Raw genomic sequence first — 15254 nt, forward strand, 5'->3', positions numbered from 1 at the left:
CTTTTACAAATTAAAACTGAATAAATTCATAATAAAACACGATTCAGTTATTTCTTTATTAATTATTAATTAATTAAATATAGTAATATATTATATCTTGTATTCAAATTTCAACAGTGTTTCTCAATCGGGTGTCATGTATCCCACCCTTTTTTTTTTTTTTTTTAACTCTTTCCGCCCTGTGGGCACTAAGAGGGCCTCTTTTAGTAGGCCCATTATGGGTTCGGCCAGGCCCACAATGGGGCGACCGGGTGGTGAGGGACGGGGCCCGACATATCCGAACGGACCACCCCCCGAAATATTCCTGGGGATTATTCGACCCGTTCGGATTCGATCCCGGGTCCCCCAGAGCGGTAGGCTGCCACCTTGACCGCTCGGCCATCCGGCCGTCTTATCCCACCCTTTGGGGCCATAGAACATTATAAGGGAGCCACAGATTAAAAATCAACTTTTTTCCATATGAAATAGAAGGAGAAGAAGAAGAAGAAGAAAATCAACTTTTAGGAAGCCAAAGCAAACTCTAGGAGAGCCACTTAATAGAACTTAATATCAAAATATAAATCTATTGTATAGGTGTATAGAGTGAAAAAACGGCGAAAATTTAATTTAGCGACACTATTTGCTCACCTCTAAAATTGACGTAAAATCGAGTGTGGAGCTAAACTTAGGTATGTCAGGTTTCAGACCGAGTCCGAATCCGTTATAAATGGCGCTAAAAATATTTAAGATAGAAAAAAGTTGTAACAAATGAACCGGACGCGAAACTAAAAAATGTGATTTCTAAGCGCGACTCCGATACGTGATAAACAATAGATTAGTGTCAGGCCGGAGAGTTCGAACTTTGACACTTACGCTCGTATACAAAGGATGGAAGTTAAACTGAGTCGGGAAACGGGGAGTTTGACGAAAGGAAAACATCGCGTTTGACAGCTAACATTCCAAAATGTCAAAATGGAGAACATAACGATCAAGCAGGGCCGGCCTTCTCGATAAAGGGGCCCGGGTGCAAGAAACTATTTGGGCCCAAATGTTTTTCTAAAATAAAAAAATTTACAAACACGAACATATATTAATGCATGTTTATTTAAAGCGTGATTTTGTTCTTGCTAATACATTAATTACTTCAGAAAAATTACAATTTTTTGCAATTTCTTTTTCGATGCTTAATATAGCAAGTGCATTTAAGCGTTCTGCACACATGCTGGATCGAAGATAATTCTTTATTAATTTTAATTTGCTGAAAGAGCGCTCAGCACTTGCTATAGTAACTGGCAACGTAAAGAAAAGTTTTAATACAGTTAATACATTTAGAAATAACTCATTATAATTATTATTTAGTATGTATTGCAATATATCTTGTGCGTTATTTACATCCCTTTCATTCAAAATCAAATCCCGTAGCAAACCAATTTCCTGGATTAGGTTTTCATCTACATCTTTGTTATAAAAATTTACAAAGTTTTTGGAACATTTTTCTAATTCATGTTTTTCTAAGGTTTTCATATCAGTGATTAATTTGAAATCAGAAATAATATTTGGTATACTTTTAAATCTATCTTCTATTTGTACAATAACCGTATCAATTAGAGTGTTAAAAAAAATAACATCTAAATTCCTCTACCGGGTTTTCTATAACTTCATCTTCTGCTATTTCGGAATATAACCTTTTTCTTTTTCGTATTCGTTTTTCAGGAAAATGTTCTGAAATATTTAAATTACGTGCTAGCACTTTTGCTTCGTCTAAAAATGTGTTAAATTTTGTTCTTAAATTTTGGATTTCAGTTTTAATTTTATTGACTAAATTAAAAGCCGACTCAAGAATAATTGTTTTTGCTTGAAATAGTATATTGATTGCGTTGATTTTAGACAACATTGCAAACCATACTACTAAACATAAAATAAATGGCATTTCTTGTATTGAATCCAATAGACTTTTAGCTTCGGATACCGCTGTATTATCGTTACTTACATAAATAAATTCTTCTAGGGCATTACAAGTTTGTTCAAACTGTGTATACACTGCTTTAACCGAATCTATTTTGGCTTCCCAACGAGTGTCACATAATGGTTTAAGAGTAATGTTTAAATGTTTTTGTAGAATTTTCCATCTCTTTGTAGATGCAGAAAATAAGCAATATAAACGTTGCAATATCCCAAAAAAATTTTTACAATATATACTGCTGGAAGCGGCATCACAAATTAATAAATTAAAAGAGTGTGATAGGCAAGGCACATATATTGCATGAGGGTTTAGAGCAATTATTCTAGATTGTACACCTTTATATTTCCCTTTCATGTTGCTACCGTTGTCGTATCCCTGCCCTCTGCAATTCATAATATCTAAATCAAGCTCACTTAATGTTTTCAATAGAGTTTTTGCTAGTCCTTCTCCAGTCACATCAGTTGCTTCAATAAACCTTATAAATGACTCATTTATAATTAATCTTTTCTCTTCAAAATTTACATACCTAATAATAACTGAAGTTTGTTCCTTATGGGAAATATCAGGAGTACAATCCATTTGGACACTATAGTATGTGGCTGCTTTTATATCGTTTTTAATTTTGTTAAGGACTTCATCTCCTAACGCAGAAATAATTTGTTCTTGTGATCTATGTGCTAAATGATGCACAATTCTATTTTTCGAATTTTTTATTCTGTTTATATGATCCATTAACACAGAGTCGTATTTACTTAAAAATTCGATTAAACTTAAAAAATTTCCATTATTAGGCGTTCCTATTATTTCATGGGTTCCTCGAAGTGGAAGATTATTACATGCTAAAAATAGAATCACATCTACAATTCTTTGAAATAGTAATTTAAGTCGTTCCGTTTCCTTATTTATATTAACTTGATTAGTTTCATCAATAGTCGAACATAAATTTAGTCGTTTTAGTAATTCTTTCCAAGCAATAAACGAATTAAAGTGACAAATAGAACGCTCATGATCTTGAATTACAGTTGACAGCTTTCTCCAGTTACTATAGCCACCTATAAACCGTGTAGATTGTTCATTTCCTCTTCTTTTAGAAAATAGTATACAACAAAAACAAAATACCGAGTCTTGCGTTTTTGAATAAATTAACCAGCTGCGAAGCTGGGTTTCACCATTTGGCATTTTTTTAAAGTAGTACGTAGTGGAAAATGACCTACCTTCATCATTCTTAGCAAAAACTCCTTTGTGTTGTACAGGTCCGGTTTTAACACAAAACATTCGAAACTTATCAGTTATAATACTTGGCCATAAATCTGGATCACTTATGTTCATTTGATCATATTCGTTATTGTCATTTTCGACGTTATTTTCTGATTCGATCATATTTGTATAAACATGCGGTTCTTCAACGAATTTCACAGTTTCAACATTTTCATTGCAAGACTGTGTAGTTTGTGCGGAACTTTCTTCTCCAGTTGAAGCTTGAACTGTAACTTCTGAAGTCGAAACAATTTCATTGCTGGAATTACTTCGTAGCCAAGAAAACAGATCTACTTGTGATTTCTTGAAATTTAGCTTTTCTACTTTTTTCTTTTCTGCTAATTTTCTTTTTTGACACCCAGAGGGATATTTCCTTGGCATGGACATGATTAGATGTAACAATAATTAAACGTTTTGTAGTATGACACGTCTTTCTTTCTCGTGCTGAACTCGAACTCTCACAACTTCTCGGAGGCTCCTTGTAAAGTATTGATCTTTTAGCAGAGTGGGAACAAAAGAAGCGCGACCTTGTCAATTGGACCCACGTGCGGTCGGGTAATACCACTTGTAAGGTCAACACCTTACAGAGGGAAAACAAAGGAAGCGCCGGCTTTGTCAATAGGACCCACCTGTAGGCTGTAGTCAGACCGAAAGTTCCAGAAATAAGACAGACAAAAAAAGATAGAAGAAATTATAAAAGAAACATTAAAACTACGATTATATACCAGGGGCGTGCCGTGACATTTGATGATAGGGAAGCTGTGTTTCTGTAAGAAGCCGACATCCAGGGGCAATCAGTCAATTGCGCGTCAGTGATGGTCTAGGCTCCATTCGTATCGTTTATTCGATAAGCCAGTAAAAACCGTAGACTTCTCTAAATGCATTTTTAATATCACGATTACATTCCGAATCGCTAGCCACGATATAAGGGCTACAATTAAAAGTAAAATAATAAAAACTTACTCGGTGAAATAAAATATGTGGTGGATGTACTGGTACATACAAAATATTCTTCAATTATATGAATATACTTTTAAAGAAAATTATAATTAAATATAGCTTTGCAAAGAAACGTACAGTACATAAAGATATAAAATATTCTTTACTTTTAAAATTTTAAAACAATGTACTTAGTCAAATAGCTCCCTACCAGTGGCTAATGGATGGAATCGAAGACGGTTGCAGAGGACTGCCAAATCCCCAGGGTGCTGATACCGGTCAATGTCAAATACCTCTTTTGTCGCATCACTAGTATATCTCAAAGGACGCGACAGGGCTGTTGTAAATTTTAAACGTTTCTCACCATAGCCGTAAAAATCTAAATATGTTAAACTTAAAAGTCATTTGTTTTCTAACTAATTCGTTTTAGGACCAGGTGTTGTCCACGGAAATTTCCAAAATTTACAACTTTTCGGTCACTCTCGTCGAATTGGAAAAATTTGTCTTTATTACATCTAATACAATATTTCGAAGAAATCAGTCCCCACTATACTCGGCTGTATATTGGTTCGGTTAAGCTTTTGTTTAAGTAATATTCCGGCTCTTTCATCGGGGTTTTGTTTATGTCCCCAATTCCCTAATCGCTTAATTATTTAACTACTTCTTAAGTAGAAATAAGTCGAAACCGGTTACTTTCTACTCGAATATTTGTAGTATCGGGAAAAAAGTGGAAAGACAAATTTTTATGACAAACGAATACATAAATCGTATAATTTTATATGGCCGACGGCCACAGTATTATTTTCATTTCTTAACGCGGGCTATATGGTTTTGAAATTTTTTTTAAAAAGTCGAATTTAGGTGGGGATCCTCGGGAGTTCCCCGAATCAAATAACAAAAACTAAACATTCGCATCATCGAGAATTAGTTTAAAGATTGTCGAAATTCAGAGATCTACAATAATAATGTTTACGATAAAATGTACTTTTCGTCATACTGATAACGATAGGAATATTGTCAAGTTTTCGTGTGCATTCTTGATAATGTTGGGGCCCCCTCAATCGCGGGGTCCCGGTGCGTAGCATCCGCCGCACCCCCCCGATGGCCGGCCCTGCGATCAAGAATACGTGCGCAGGTTTCGAGATTCCATCAATATCTCCCGGTCAGAGTCGAGAGATGGTATATGTTGAGCAGCGCCGGATTAAGCCTCTAGCGGGCCCTAGACAAAATTTAAATTGGGGCCCCATTTAAATAAGTTGCTTCTAAACAAATCTTATATAATGTGACATTAGCGTAGCTAGCATGGGTGACACCCGGTGCGGATATCGTGGTGTCACCCCAAGTCACACCGTAGTGTCACCCTTTTTAACTCTTTTATAAAACACTATTGAATTGTAATATCTTCGCACTCGAGCAACTTGAACGCTATATCGAATATGCGATGTCGCGACGTATAAGTTTAGATTTAGAAAACAAATCATACCCATCCATGCATCAGTACTACCACGAGAGCCGGCCCTAGGAATATTTCTAGGTGGTGCGAGAGATCTCGTGGCGTACATCACTTCTGACGCACGGGTGGCTGTTGACCTTTTTTTTTTTTTTTTTCTTTTAGGTAATGGCTAGTCGAGCGGAGCTAGGTGGGAATTCTTAAATACAGCCTTTTCTATCCTGTCGAATTTCTTAAATAATTTTAAACTCGTTTTGAAACAGAGAAATCTTCTGCACTGAAGCCGGGCCCCTCCGAATTACGGGCCCTAGACATTTGTCTACTTTGCCTATTCGATAATCCGGCCCTGATGTTGAGCACTTAAGACCGTCCTTTCTCGTGACCCGATCCGATTTTATTTCCACTTGGAAAAAGTGAGGACACCAATCGGGAAAAGACAAGAGGAAATTAGAACCAATACGAGAAGAAAATTAGAAGATGAAATCCCTTAAATACCCCGAATTTCAAGGACGAAAAGCGGAGTTTTGTCGTTTTGTATCGTCAAAAGACCCGCGCACTTCTCTTGTCTTTGTGTACCATGGCTCAGAACGAAGTTTCGTCGTTCCTGCCTGTGCTTCGTCGTGATCCTCCGTCTGCTGGATTACCCACGACACCACCCCGGAGTCCCAACGAGATTCACATCGCTGCAAATTAGCATTTGTGGACTCTATTAATCTTCGTCAGAGAAACGGGAGAAATACCTTGTAAGCTCTTCTGATATAAAATAAACGAATTTTATTTGTAAAAAAACCCGAGTCAATGTGTGCCCATCACTACTCCACATACAGTTCAAACTCACCGTACATCCGGATATGTCGAATCTCGTCTTTCACTATCCATCTCCCCCATTGTGACCTTGGCCTAATTTATGATAAACTTCATAAAAAGGCTTTCTTACTACCCACAAGACAAGAAAAATTCCATAGATAGAGCAAAATATAAACAAAATAAACTGCAGAAAATTTATGTGAACATTTTCAACAATAAAAGTACTCATCACTAAACGAGGTCCACCAGTAGCCGTGTGGTTAATGGTAAATTGTAATTGTAAATCACTTGTTTTGAACTCTTCTTTTCATTGATAAATGAAATTGTGCATTCTAATTTTATATTTTTAACAAGAAAAAATGTTAGGGCCGAGTACCAGAGGCAGGATGGCGTGAATACACTACTTTTTCTCCTAAATATTCTCTGCTGAAATGCGAGTACCCCTTACATGCCGTTTTGGAGAGGGGTAAAATCTCGTCCAGTCTCTGTCAGGCCTTGCTTACTATAATACTGTACTAAAATGTTAAAATGAAATTTTAATCTCGGTTTTTAGAATTTCATTATTTGAAATAAATATTATTAAATAATATTTTTACGTTTAATATCTTCAATTTGAAAATAACAATTTTCGTTTTAAAAAGTGAATTTGTAAACAAGTGATCAAATTTTGTGTACATATTCTAGGAAAAGACAAGAATTTGAATATATTTATAGCTTTATTATGACAAACAAATAGGTGCTAACTGTTATAAAAGGGGAAATTTATAAGCTAGACTCACTACATCGCCGAAGAAAAGGACAAATATGAAATTTTTAATTGTTATTCTTCACGTTATAGTCGATTTATTCTTTATGCTGAACGTTATATTTGCATTTCTACCAGATGGTGAGGTTCATTTTTCTATATTTTATAAATATTTCTTTATCATTTTAACATAATAATTGTCTGTGTGACTTATAAATATGATTTAATATATAAATCAAAAAATAAGATGCTTACTTTTTATTTTATTTTACCAATGTCTTATACAGAGATATATCAAGAAAATTATGATAATATTTATATTGAAAATTCAAAAAATATTGCTATATTATTCACTGTCGAGCAGGCCGATAAAATATGCACAACATTAGGCCTATACATTGTTCCCAGATCCATCAAGTCTACCATACACCCTAGATTTTTGCCATAGTATTCAATGAACGTAACAGGAAGACGTCTGCTATTTACTTATTTATATTATATTAGAGATACGATGAAATCGTAAAGTTTTTTGCATAACAATATTATGTAATAGGCAATGTAACAGTTATTCTGTATAAACAGAAGTAGATAGGACTTTAACAAAGAGAAATCAAATTAAATCAGGTAAAATTATTTTAAATGAGGTGTAATCAAATTACTCGAACGTGACTATAGTGGCTGATGCATTTTTATTTTTGACGATTATGAAGTCAAAAAATATCTTTTTGCACTACAGAAAATAATATATTTTACTCTATTCTGAACAATCATTTCTCCGGCTCTGTTGTACTGTGTATACAGAGGGAAAGTGTGGCGATCGGTCAAAAAATGAAGATTTTTGTATCTTTCGACTCATGGGTCTTTAAAACGTTTAGAAATGCAAAATATTTGGTTGTTTTCTGTATGCTTGGATGTGTGCCTGTGTGTGGGTGTGGGCGCGCGATTTTGTTTAACCAATTTGAAGCTTAATAACTCTCGTGGTTCTTGTCGTGAATTTCTGAAAATTCGCAGGGAGATTTGTATATTAGGGGAATTGATACTACTAAATTTTGGTAGTTAAAAGTCGAGGGGTAGGGAGATAAAGAGTCGGATCTAATGCAGATTTTATTCGTTATTAGCATTTACGATATTGTTTATAAAACACAACCCTACCCAAAACATTAAGTTTTTTTGCCATTTTATAATAATTAATTATATAAAAAGTTCTTAAAGAAATTATCATAACAGACGATACCATACGCAGTTTTAAATGTTGTTGGCGGGAAAGTTAAGCAATTGGTTGCTGGTTTTTTTTTTTTTTTTTTTTTTTGTATTCGTACTGTCAAGAATAATGTATAAGACTTATCCTTTCTTGAGTCTCTCTAATTCATTCTACTGTTGGTCAGGCTCACTCGTAATAGGAATAATTAGTGTCGGTCTGGCCATTACTCAAACAATAGAACCAATCGATCAGTCATCAATCACTCGGCTTTCAGTTAAATAAATATATTTTTAAAACTATTTATTCATCATATATCACAGTTCCAGTTTATTGTTACAGTATAGACGGATCGATATCAAATTATAATTTGAAATTTTCCTGTTGTTGTTTAATGCTTTAATATTCTACTTAATGATTGACTTAAGTGAAATTTTATCGAATAAAATCAATGATAATTATAATAATTTTTTTTAAAATTTTACAGAGAGTTATTACAGACAAGATTATTTATTGATTAATTCAAAGGGAAATGTGGAAGATGTTAGCAAGAGATGCACTAAACCAGAATCAAAATTTCTTTTAAGCTTTTTCTACGATGGAACATATGATAATTTATATACAAAAATTTTAGTTTTTGGTAAATTATTTTATTAAAAATTCTATAAAATTGTTTAAAAATTAATTTAAGTGATTTCAGTCGAATATGTCACAAAATAACTGAATTTTAAAATATTTATTATAGGATTCTCACCAGATTTTCATATAACAGTTAAGAAGAAAGAATGCAATTACAATGCTGTACCAATTTCAGGTATATCAGATGAGTTTTTTGAAATTTACTTTATAATAATGTATGTGTTCAAGATAACTCCTGGCAAACGTAAACCTATTTGACAGAAATCTAAAATGTTTAGGAAAATGTGTAATTCCAGGTTGTATAACGTATGTAAACGAGTATCACCTATTTTCGCGAAACAATTTTATTTCACGTGATACGCTCTAAAAGCAGACGAGTGGAAAATACTACTGAACACTAGTAGTTGGTCGCAGGTATGTGCCTGATTAAGATGCTGGCCACGTAGGGTTTTCGAAGTTTTCTCGTGTTTAACACTTAAATATGGACAGTTTGCATAGAAGGTTCTCCCTTGGCAAATTTCTAAAATATTGTATTGCCTTATTTCATCAATCTAATATAAACCAACTGGGTATATCCATATTCGTAATGTATTCTAGCTGATTTATAATGATATTTCTTTTTTACTAAAAGATTAGTGATTTTCCATTGTTCATCCACTTTGCTTATCTCATTGCGGCGAGACGTATCAGTAATGTGAAAATTGTGCTCAGCTATATGTCCGGTGTCTGGCGTTGATAAATAAATACATTTTAAGTAATATTGAAATACCAAATGTTTTTATCAAAATTCATTATTAGAGAAATAGAAATGGGTAGAAATTCTCTTTTGTACTTCCTTTTTTTTTGTTTTTCAAATTATAAATTTATTAAATAATAGCATTTATACAATTATGAAAACGCACTTACTTATTTTAGTCATTTGTTGATATTTATAATTTACTTCATCTAAATAAAATGATTTTATTATTTACAGATATGTTTACATCAGTCGAATTCGTCCTACCGCTGAACGAAGTGCCAGATAATTCAATAGTAGACATGGAATTATTTCACGACACCAAATTTATAAAAATCTGTAGAATTGATATGTTACGTGATACAGGTTAATTTTCAATTTTTTTACCAGTAAAATTGAATTTTTCATCAAAAAATTAATGATTTTATAATAAATTTATCAAAATTACAATAAAATATTAGGTTAATAAAATCGGTAAATTTCTTTTTACTTATAGTTGACAACATTAATCCATCAATGCGTGAACGTGAAGGTGTGTAATTTCAAAACTTATGTTAAAACTTTTATTTACAAGTTGCCGTTTTAGCTTTATTAAAATAAAATTTCCGAAATTATTTTGATTTACAGACTTTAATCTACATAATACAGCAATTGAAGATATAAGTCGGGATGAAATAAAAATATCTAATGACAACAACGACGACGATATATTGAAATCTGAAAGAAATATTCAACAGGCTACAGATCCAATATTCGACAGACAATTTTCAAAAAATTCTGATGCTGCTGATAGAGAAAGATATAAAAAGTTTATAAAGACAACTACGAGACCGCCTGCTGGTGCTGATACAGAAACATATGAAGAAAGTTCGGACACATTTATTAATGAAGAAGATATAAAGAAAAAATAGTAAGACTAAATGTATCTTTCCTCGATGACATAGAACTCGACGATATGACAACATGGTTGAAAGGTTCAAACAAAAGTATGCCCGAAACTCGTAAAACAGAAACTTCGATTAAGAAGAGGGGGTTACTAGTGCACCACGTTTTACTTTTTTAACTCAGATAGGATAATTTTATTAGTTTACAGTTTTTGTACAATGAATTGCGTATGGCTACGTTAATAAAACATAAAATTTATTATTACTTTTGCAAAAACATTCTGTGTGTCATTTTATGATGTATAAAAGTTCTTTGTGTTTCAAAATTGTATAACATTAAAATGACTTAGCTATGAAACAATTTTTAGTTTCATTTTATACGTTCACACGGTATTTATGAGATATTATTTTGAAAGTGATATCTACAATACATTTTCAATTATATATTATTGATGGTGTGACGCTCTATAGACAATATACAATAAAACCTGCATTAACGAACACTCCCGAATGGCAGATATCGCTGTTTAACGGACATTTTTACAATTCCCAAATTCTTCAAATAGGACTGCTATCATATTTACCGCTAAATAGCGGACAAACTTCTCGGTTCTGCTATTCGAAGGTTAAACTATATATATGTTTATATACATAAGAATTATATATTTATATACTAGATCAGAGATGGAGAACTTTTTTTAGTCGGAAAGCGAATTATTGATAATGAATTGCTGAAATATGTTTTATGTATAAAAAATATAAGCAAGCCTATATCGGTTTCAATTGTTTTGTAGTTTACTTTAACTTTAAATTGAACAAAACATATAAGAAAAATTGGAAATGTTTTAAACGAAAATCATACCAGATAAAGAAGGAAAATACTAAAGTGTCTTTTCTCAGTTGTTAATTTATACGAACTGTTTTCTTTTAAATGGAAATGTTGATACAATCACCAAGTAGCAAAACTACATCAGCACCCATTCATGTAGCTTCGAAGACACTTAAAAAATTACTTAAACTGGTAAATAGCCGGCCATGATTACGTGATGGTGTCACACACGACGGCAATTTCTAGTTCTGGTTCTTATAGTGATTATGAATTGCTGAAATATGTTTTATGTATAAAAAATATAACAAAGGCTACATGTATTTCGAATCTTTTGGAGTCTTATGGCGAAGTCATAATCTATAAATCATACAGTATTGAGGAAGATAAGAGCCTACACTAAAAGACCGAATGTTCAAATACTTTTATCCAATATTGCAAATCAGCGCCCATTTTACAACATGATGGTGTAATTTTTTATATTCGTAACGGAACATGATATGTTGTTTCGAACCAAACTTACACAACTATCAAATATCGATATGTTGACAAAAAACAACTAGAAAAATCTGATAACAGTTACAAATTCTCCAACAAATTACTCCATTTTTTCGTTGCATTTAAAATCAGCTATAAAGTATCAATCAAATTTATAATAAATTAACCTTACATATTATAAGAACTTTTATAATTAACATGATTAATGAAAACTCAATGGAGATTGCTGAAGTTTAATTGTACGTCTTACTTTTTGATTGATTATATCAGTGAAATGGGATTTCTTAATCATTATGATTTAATCTCGGTTCATGTGCCCGTAATTTTCTATATTTCCCATAAAGAAGTAACGACGAGGCATAACTCATTTAACGACGAAAAAAGATAAATTTTTATTTTTTAATCGTGTTACATAATGCATTAGCGAGCATTCCAATGACCGACTGCTACTGAAAACTAATAGTTGATAGCGGGTTACGACCTCATCAACGGCTGGCTAACTATTTCGCCAAAATGTTCAACTCGTTTCTTGAACACATTGTATTAAATATTGCGTCACAAAAAATTCATGAAACATGTCTTTATATAAAAGAAGCGAAAGACGCTGCGTAGTAGCAGTATGCGTAGCGAAATAAATAAAATGTATAAAATAAAAATGCGTAGAATCCTGAATGACGAACATAGTGAGTAAATGGAGTTTCTTCACTAATTTTAAACGAATAACGTTTAGACACCCGAATAACGAATTAGACACATCTCTCTGTTTTTTGCTCTTTCCACCCTGTGAGTACTTTTGAACGCCTTTTTGCTATGATTTTTCGATCCGTTAGAATTGGATCCCGGGTTTTCCACAGCGCTAGTCTATAACCGTAACCATTCGTCCATCCGGCTGTCAAATTACACACGTGATCAAAACGAACAGTTTGAGCTAAATATTTCAGCTGTAGCTCAAACTGCGAACTTGCATATTTTAAACATAATCCGTGGCTCTCAAGCTGTTTAATATATGTTATATTTTGTATTAATATATGTTTAAAAATGAATAAAATTATTTAGATAATGCTATTCGATAGTTTACATTTGAAAAATAAATATTTAATTTTGAAAATAGATTACACTTGATGTCGATTCTAAGAAATCACACAATTTTTGTTAATTGGTCTATTTGTTATTGTAAACAAATTACATTGATGTATTATAATAAACAGAATGTTTTACTTAAAGTTCATATTTCAGCCTATCGAAGTAGAAAAGAAACATAAAAATTTTCAATATTATTAATGTTGCAATCAGTTTGTATTTCATAATGAATACTGTACTTGTGTTCACCAAACTCCAGGGTAAATTTATGTCCTTTATATAGCAGCATTTGTTTCATATTTTTAATGAAATTTAATCAGTATGTTAACGTAAATAATACGTAGAATATTTAACCATAAAAATATTTAAAAAGTAAAGTTTTATTTGTGTTGATCATATTTTTAAATGAAACTTTATATTTTACAATTCTATGCGAATAAATTGTATGTAAATTTAAATCATTAATCGATTTAACGAATAAGCGTCAATGTATTAAATTTCATAAAATATTTTAAAAAACCAATGGAATCAGATAATCAGTCTTTACCCAATTGTACTATTAACTATCACACGGAAAAATAATTCTCCTATCCTCTCTGACTTCTAGAGGCTAAAAAATTCCAAGTTACTAATCCATTCACTCAAAACGGAACGTGGACTGGTATAAAAAAGCAAAAGGACAAACAGGTTAATGTTAAGAGAAAAAATAGTTTTTTATTATTTTACACCATACTTAACCCTAAATGCATTTCGCCTTTATCGGCCTCCTCAGTAAGGTTTCTTACAAACAGAATGTAATACAGGTTATCCATCAGTAGAAGACACATCGCGTTCCACTCCGAAAAAATGCTCAAATGTTTTATGTATAACGTTTATTCAAAAAAAAAATTGTACAATATACACTGTTAGTATCATCATCTTTTTTCTAGAGAGGAATGAACCATCCTGGAATGAGAATTCGATTTGCAGCAACAAAAAAAAATCACAGCTAATATGTAAACATTCCAAAGGATATGCCAAATTCTTGGGTCATGTAAAGGCTATAATTAAATATTAAAAATTAATTAATTTGACTAGAGGTAGGCAGTTATGCTGCCGTCTCGTATTAAATTTAATAATTATAAAAAGCTAATTTTTTATTCAGACATTTCTAAAATTTAATTTGGAATCGGTCATTAAACTTAATGACCCAACAATTTTGGCATATCGTTTGGCGTATACGGGCTATGGTTGTTGATGTTTATAAGTAATATGTGTAAACACAAGTTTGGAAAAATATGTGATCACAAGCGACACTAAGATGCTAGCGGAACGAGTGCTAAACACAAACTGATGGAGCATGCTGCATGCGCACAATTCGGGACTTCCCCTCTCCTCGTCACTCGTTACGCAAAATATAGCTCGTTAAGCGAGGCAAGTTTTTACAATTTGTTTTGCTCGTTATACGAACTACTCGTTGTGCGGGGTAATCGTTAATCGAAGTTCCAGTATATTATGTATGATCAACTCTTCTCAGCATTCCGCGGGTATCACGCCGTTATTCAAATTCATAACATCATTTTGCATAACAATCGCGAAATGTTCTTTGAATTTCATTTTTACTACATTTTTTCCCCTATTTAAGATCTCTATATTATTAATATCAACATGGCAATTATTCGCGTGACAATGTAAAACACTGGAGATGTATTAACTGCAGCCGCACTGCAGCCAGATGTTCCAACATCCTCACTTTCAGTTTCCTCTTCGTTTCTCCAACATAATAGTTCGATATTCAACATGTACAGTGTAGTCTATAGATCTTTTCTTCTTCTTCCAATAGCTCTTTATCCTTATAAGGTTCAGTCCTTATCAGTCCAAATAACCTATTTTTATAGTTATTATACTCCAAATAACATGTTATATTTCAGTTTGTTAATTAATAATACAATGAAACTTCAAAATTAACAACACTATTTGCTAGCCTCTGAAATTGGCACTGAATCGAATTTGAAGCTAAACTGAAGGACATACAGTAAGAATGATATTGTATATAGTAATGACATTTAAGTTACACATATGTTTAACTTTCAGAATTCGAAAGCACGTGGTTTCATGGATACCATGCTGTTTGCATGAAAAATCCTGAATTTAACAATTCACAGAGAACTACAATTATTAAATCCAGAATACTCAGCTTATTTCATGAATCTTGACCGGAATGTAAAAAATGCGCAGTAGCAAAGTAATGTTGTTTGACAAATCTGTGATAAG

The 15254-nt window shown here is 32.6% G+C and overlaps 2 protein-coding genes and 1 long non-coding RNA gene across 4 annotated transcripts; 1 reads left to right on the forward strand and 2 right to left on the reverse strand.

Annotated features, from left to right (window-relative positions):
- Positions 1-1591: 1591 nt before the first annotated feature.
- Positions 1592-3586, reverse strand: LOC136970234 (zinc finger MYM-type protein 1-like). The gene has a single exon (XM_067264660.1). It carries the CDS (start codon positions 3584-3586, stop codon positions 1592-1594), a length of 1995 nt encoding a protein of 664 aa, XP_067120761.1.
- A 320-nt stretch (positions 3587-3906) lies between these two features.
- LOC136970168 (uncharacterized) lies at positions 3907-5199 on the reverse strand. Its single transcript, XR_010879953.1, has 2 exons — positions 4306-5199; positions 3907-4229 (listed from the first exon to the last, which is right to left on the reverse strand). It is a non-coding gene; the product is annotated as an uncharacterized lncRNA (long non-coding RNA).
- A 1945-nt stretch (positions 5200-7144) lies between these two features.
- On the forward strand, positions 7145-10868 carry LOC136970272 (uncharacterized). 2 transcript variants are annotated; one of them, XM_067264692.1, is made up of 6 exons: positions 7145-7281; positions 8826-8978; positions 9084-9152; positions 9951-10079; positions 10210-10245; positions 10341-10868. In XM_067264692.1, the coding sequence occupies exons 1-6, from the start codon at positions 7200-7202 to the stop codon at positions 10622-10624; spliced, it is 753 nt and encodes a 250-aa protein (XP_067120793.1). In that variant the 5' UTR covers positions 7145-7199; the 3' UTR covers positions 10625-10868. The 2 variants fall into 2 exon arrangements, with proteins under 2 accessions (XP_067120793.1, XP_067120794.1); XM_067264693.1 differs by having other exon boundaries at positions 7188-7281; positions 8867-8978.
- Positions 10869-15254: the final 4386 nt, after the last annotated feature.

The sequence above is a fragment of the Centruroides vittatus genome, unplaced genomic scaffold, assembly GCF_030686945.1.
Source record: "Centruroides vittatus isolate TY-2023 unplaced genomic scaffold, ASM3068694v2 contig_19, whole genome shotgun sequence".
Classification (NCBI taxonomy): Eukaryota; Metazoa; Arthropoda; class Arachnida; order Scorpiones; family Buthidae; genus Centruroides; species Centruroides vittatus.

What these genes read in the sequence shown, in the direction of transcription:
- LOC136970272 (XM_067264692.1), top strand. Translation starts at nt 7,200, where the DNA reads ATGAAATTTTTAATTGTTATTCTTCACGTTATAGTCGATTTATTCTTT. An exon ending in CAATGCTGTACCAATTTCAG is followed by an intron (nt 9,153 to 9,950) that starts GTATATCAGATG and finishes TATTATTTACAG; the next exon opens with ATATGTTTACATCAGTCGAA. An exon ending in TGATATGTTACGTGATACAG is followed by an intron (nt 10,080 to 10,209) that starts GTTAATTTTCAA and finishes TTTTACTTATAG; the next exon opens with TTGACAACATTAATCCATCA.
- LOC136970234 (XM_067264660.1), bottom strand. Translation starts at nt 3,586, where the DNA reads ATGTCCATGCCAAGGAAATATCCCTCTGGGTGTCAAAAAAGAAAATTA.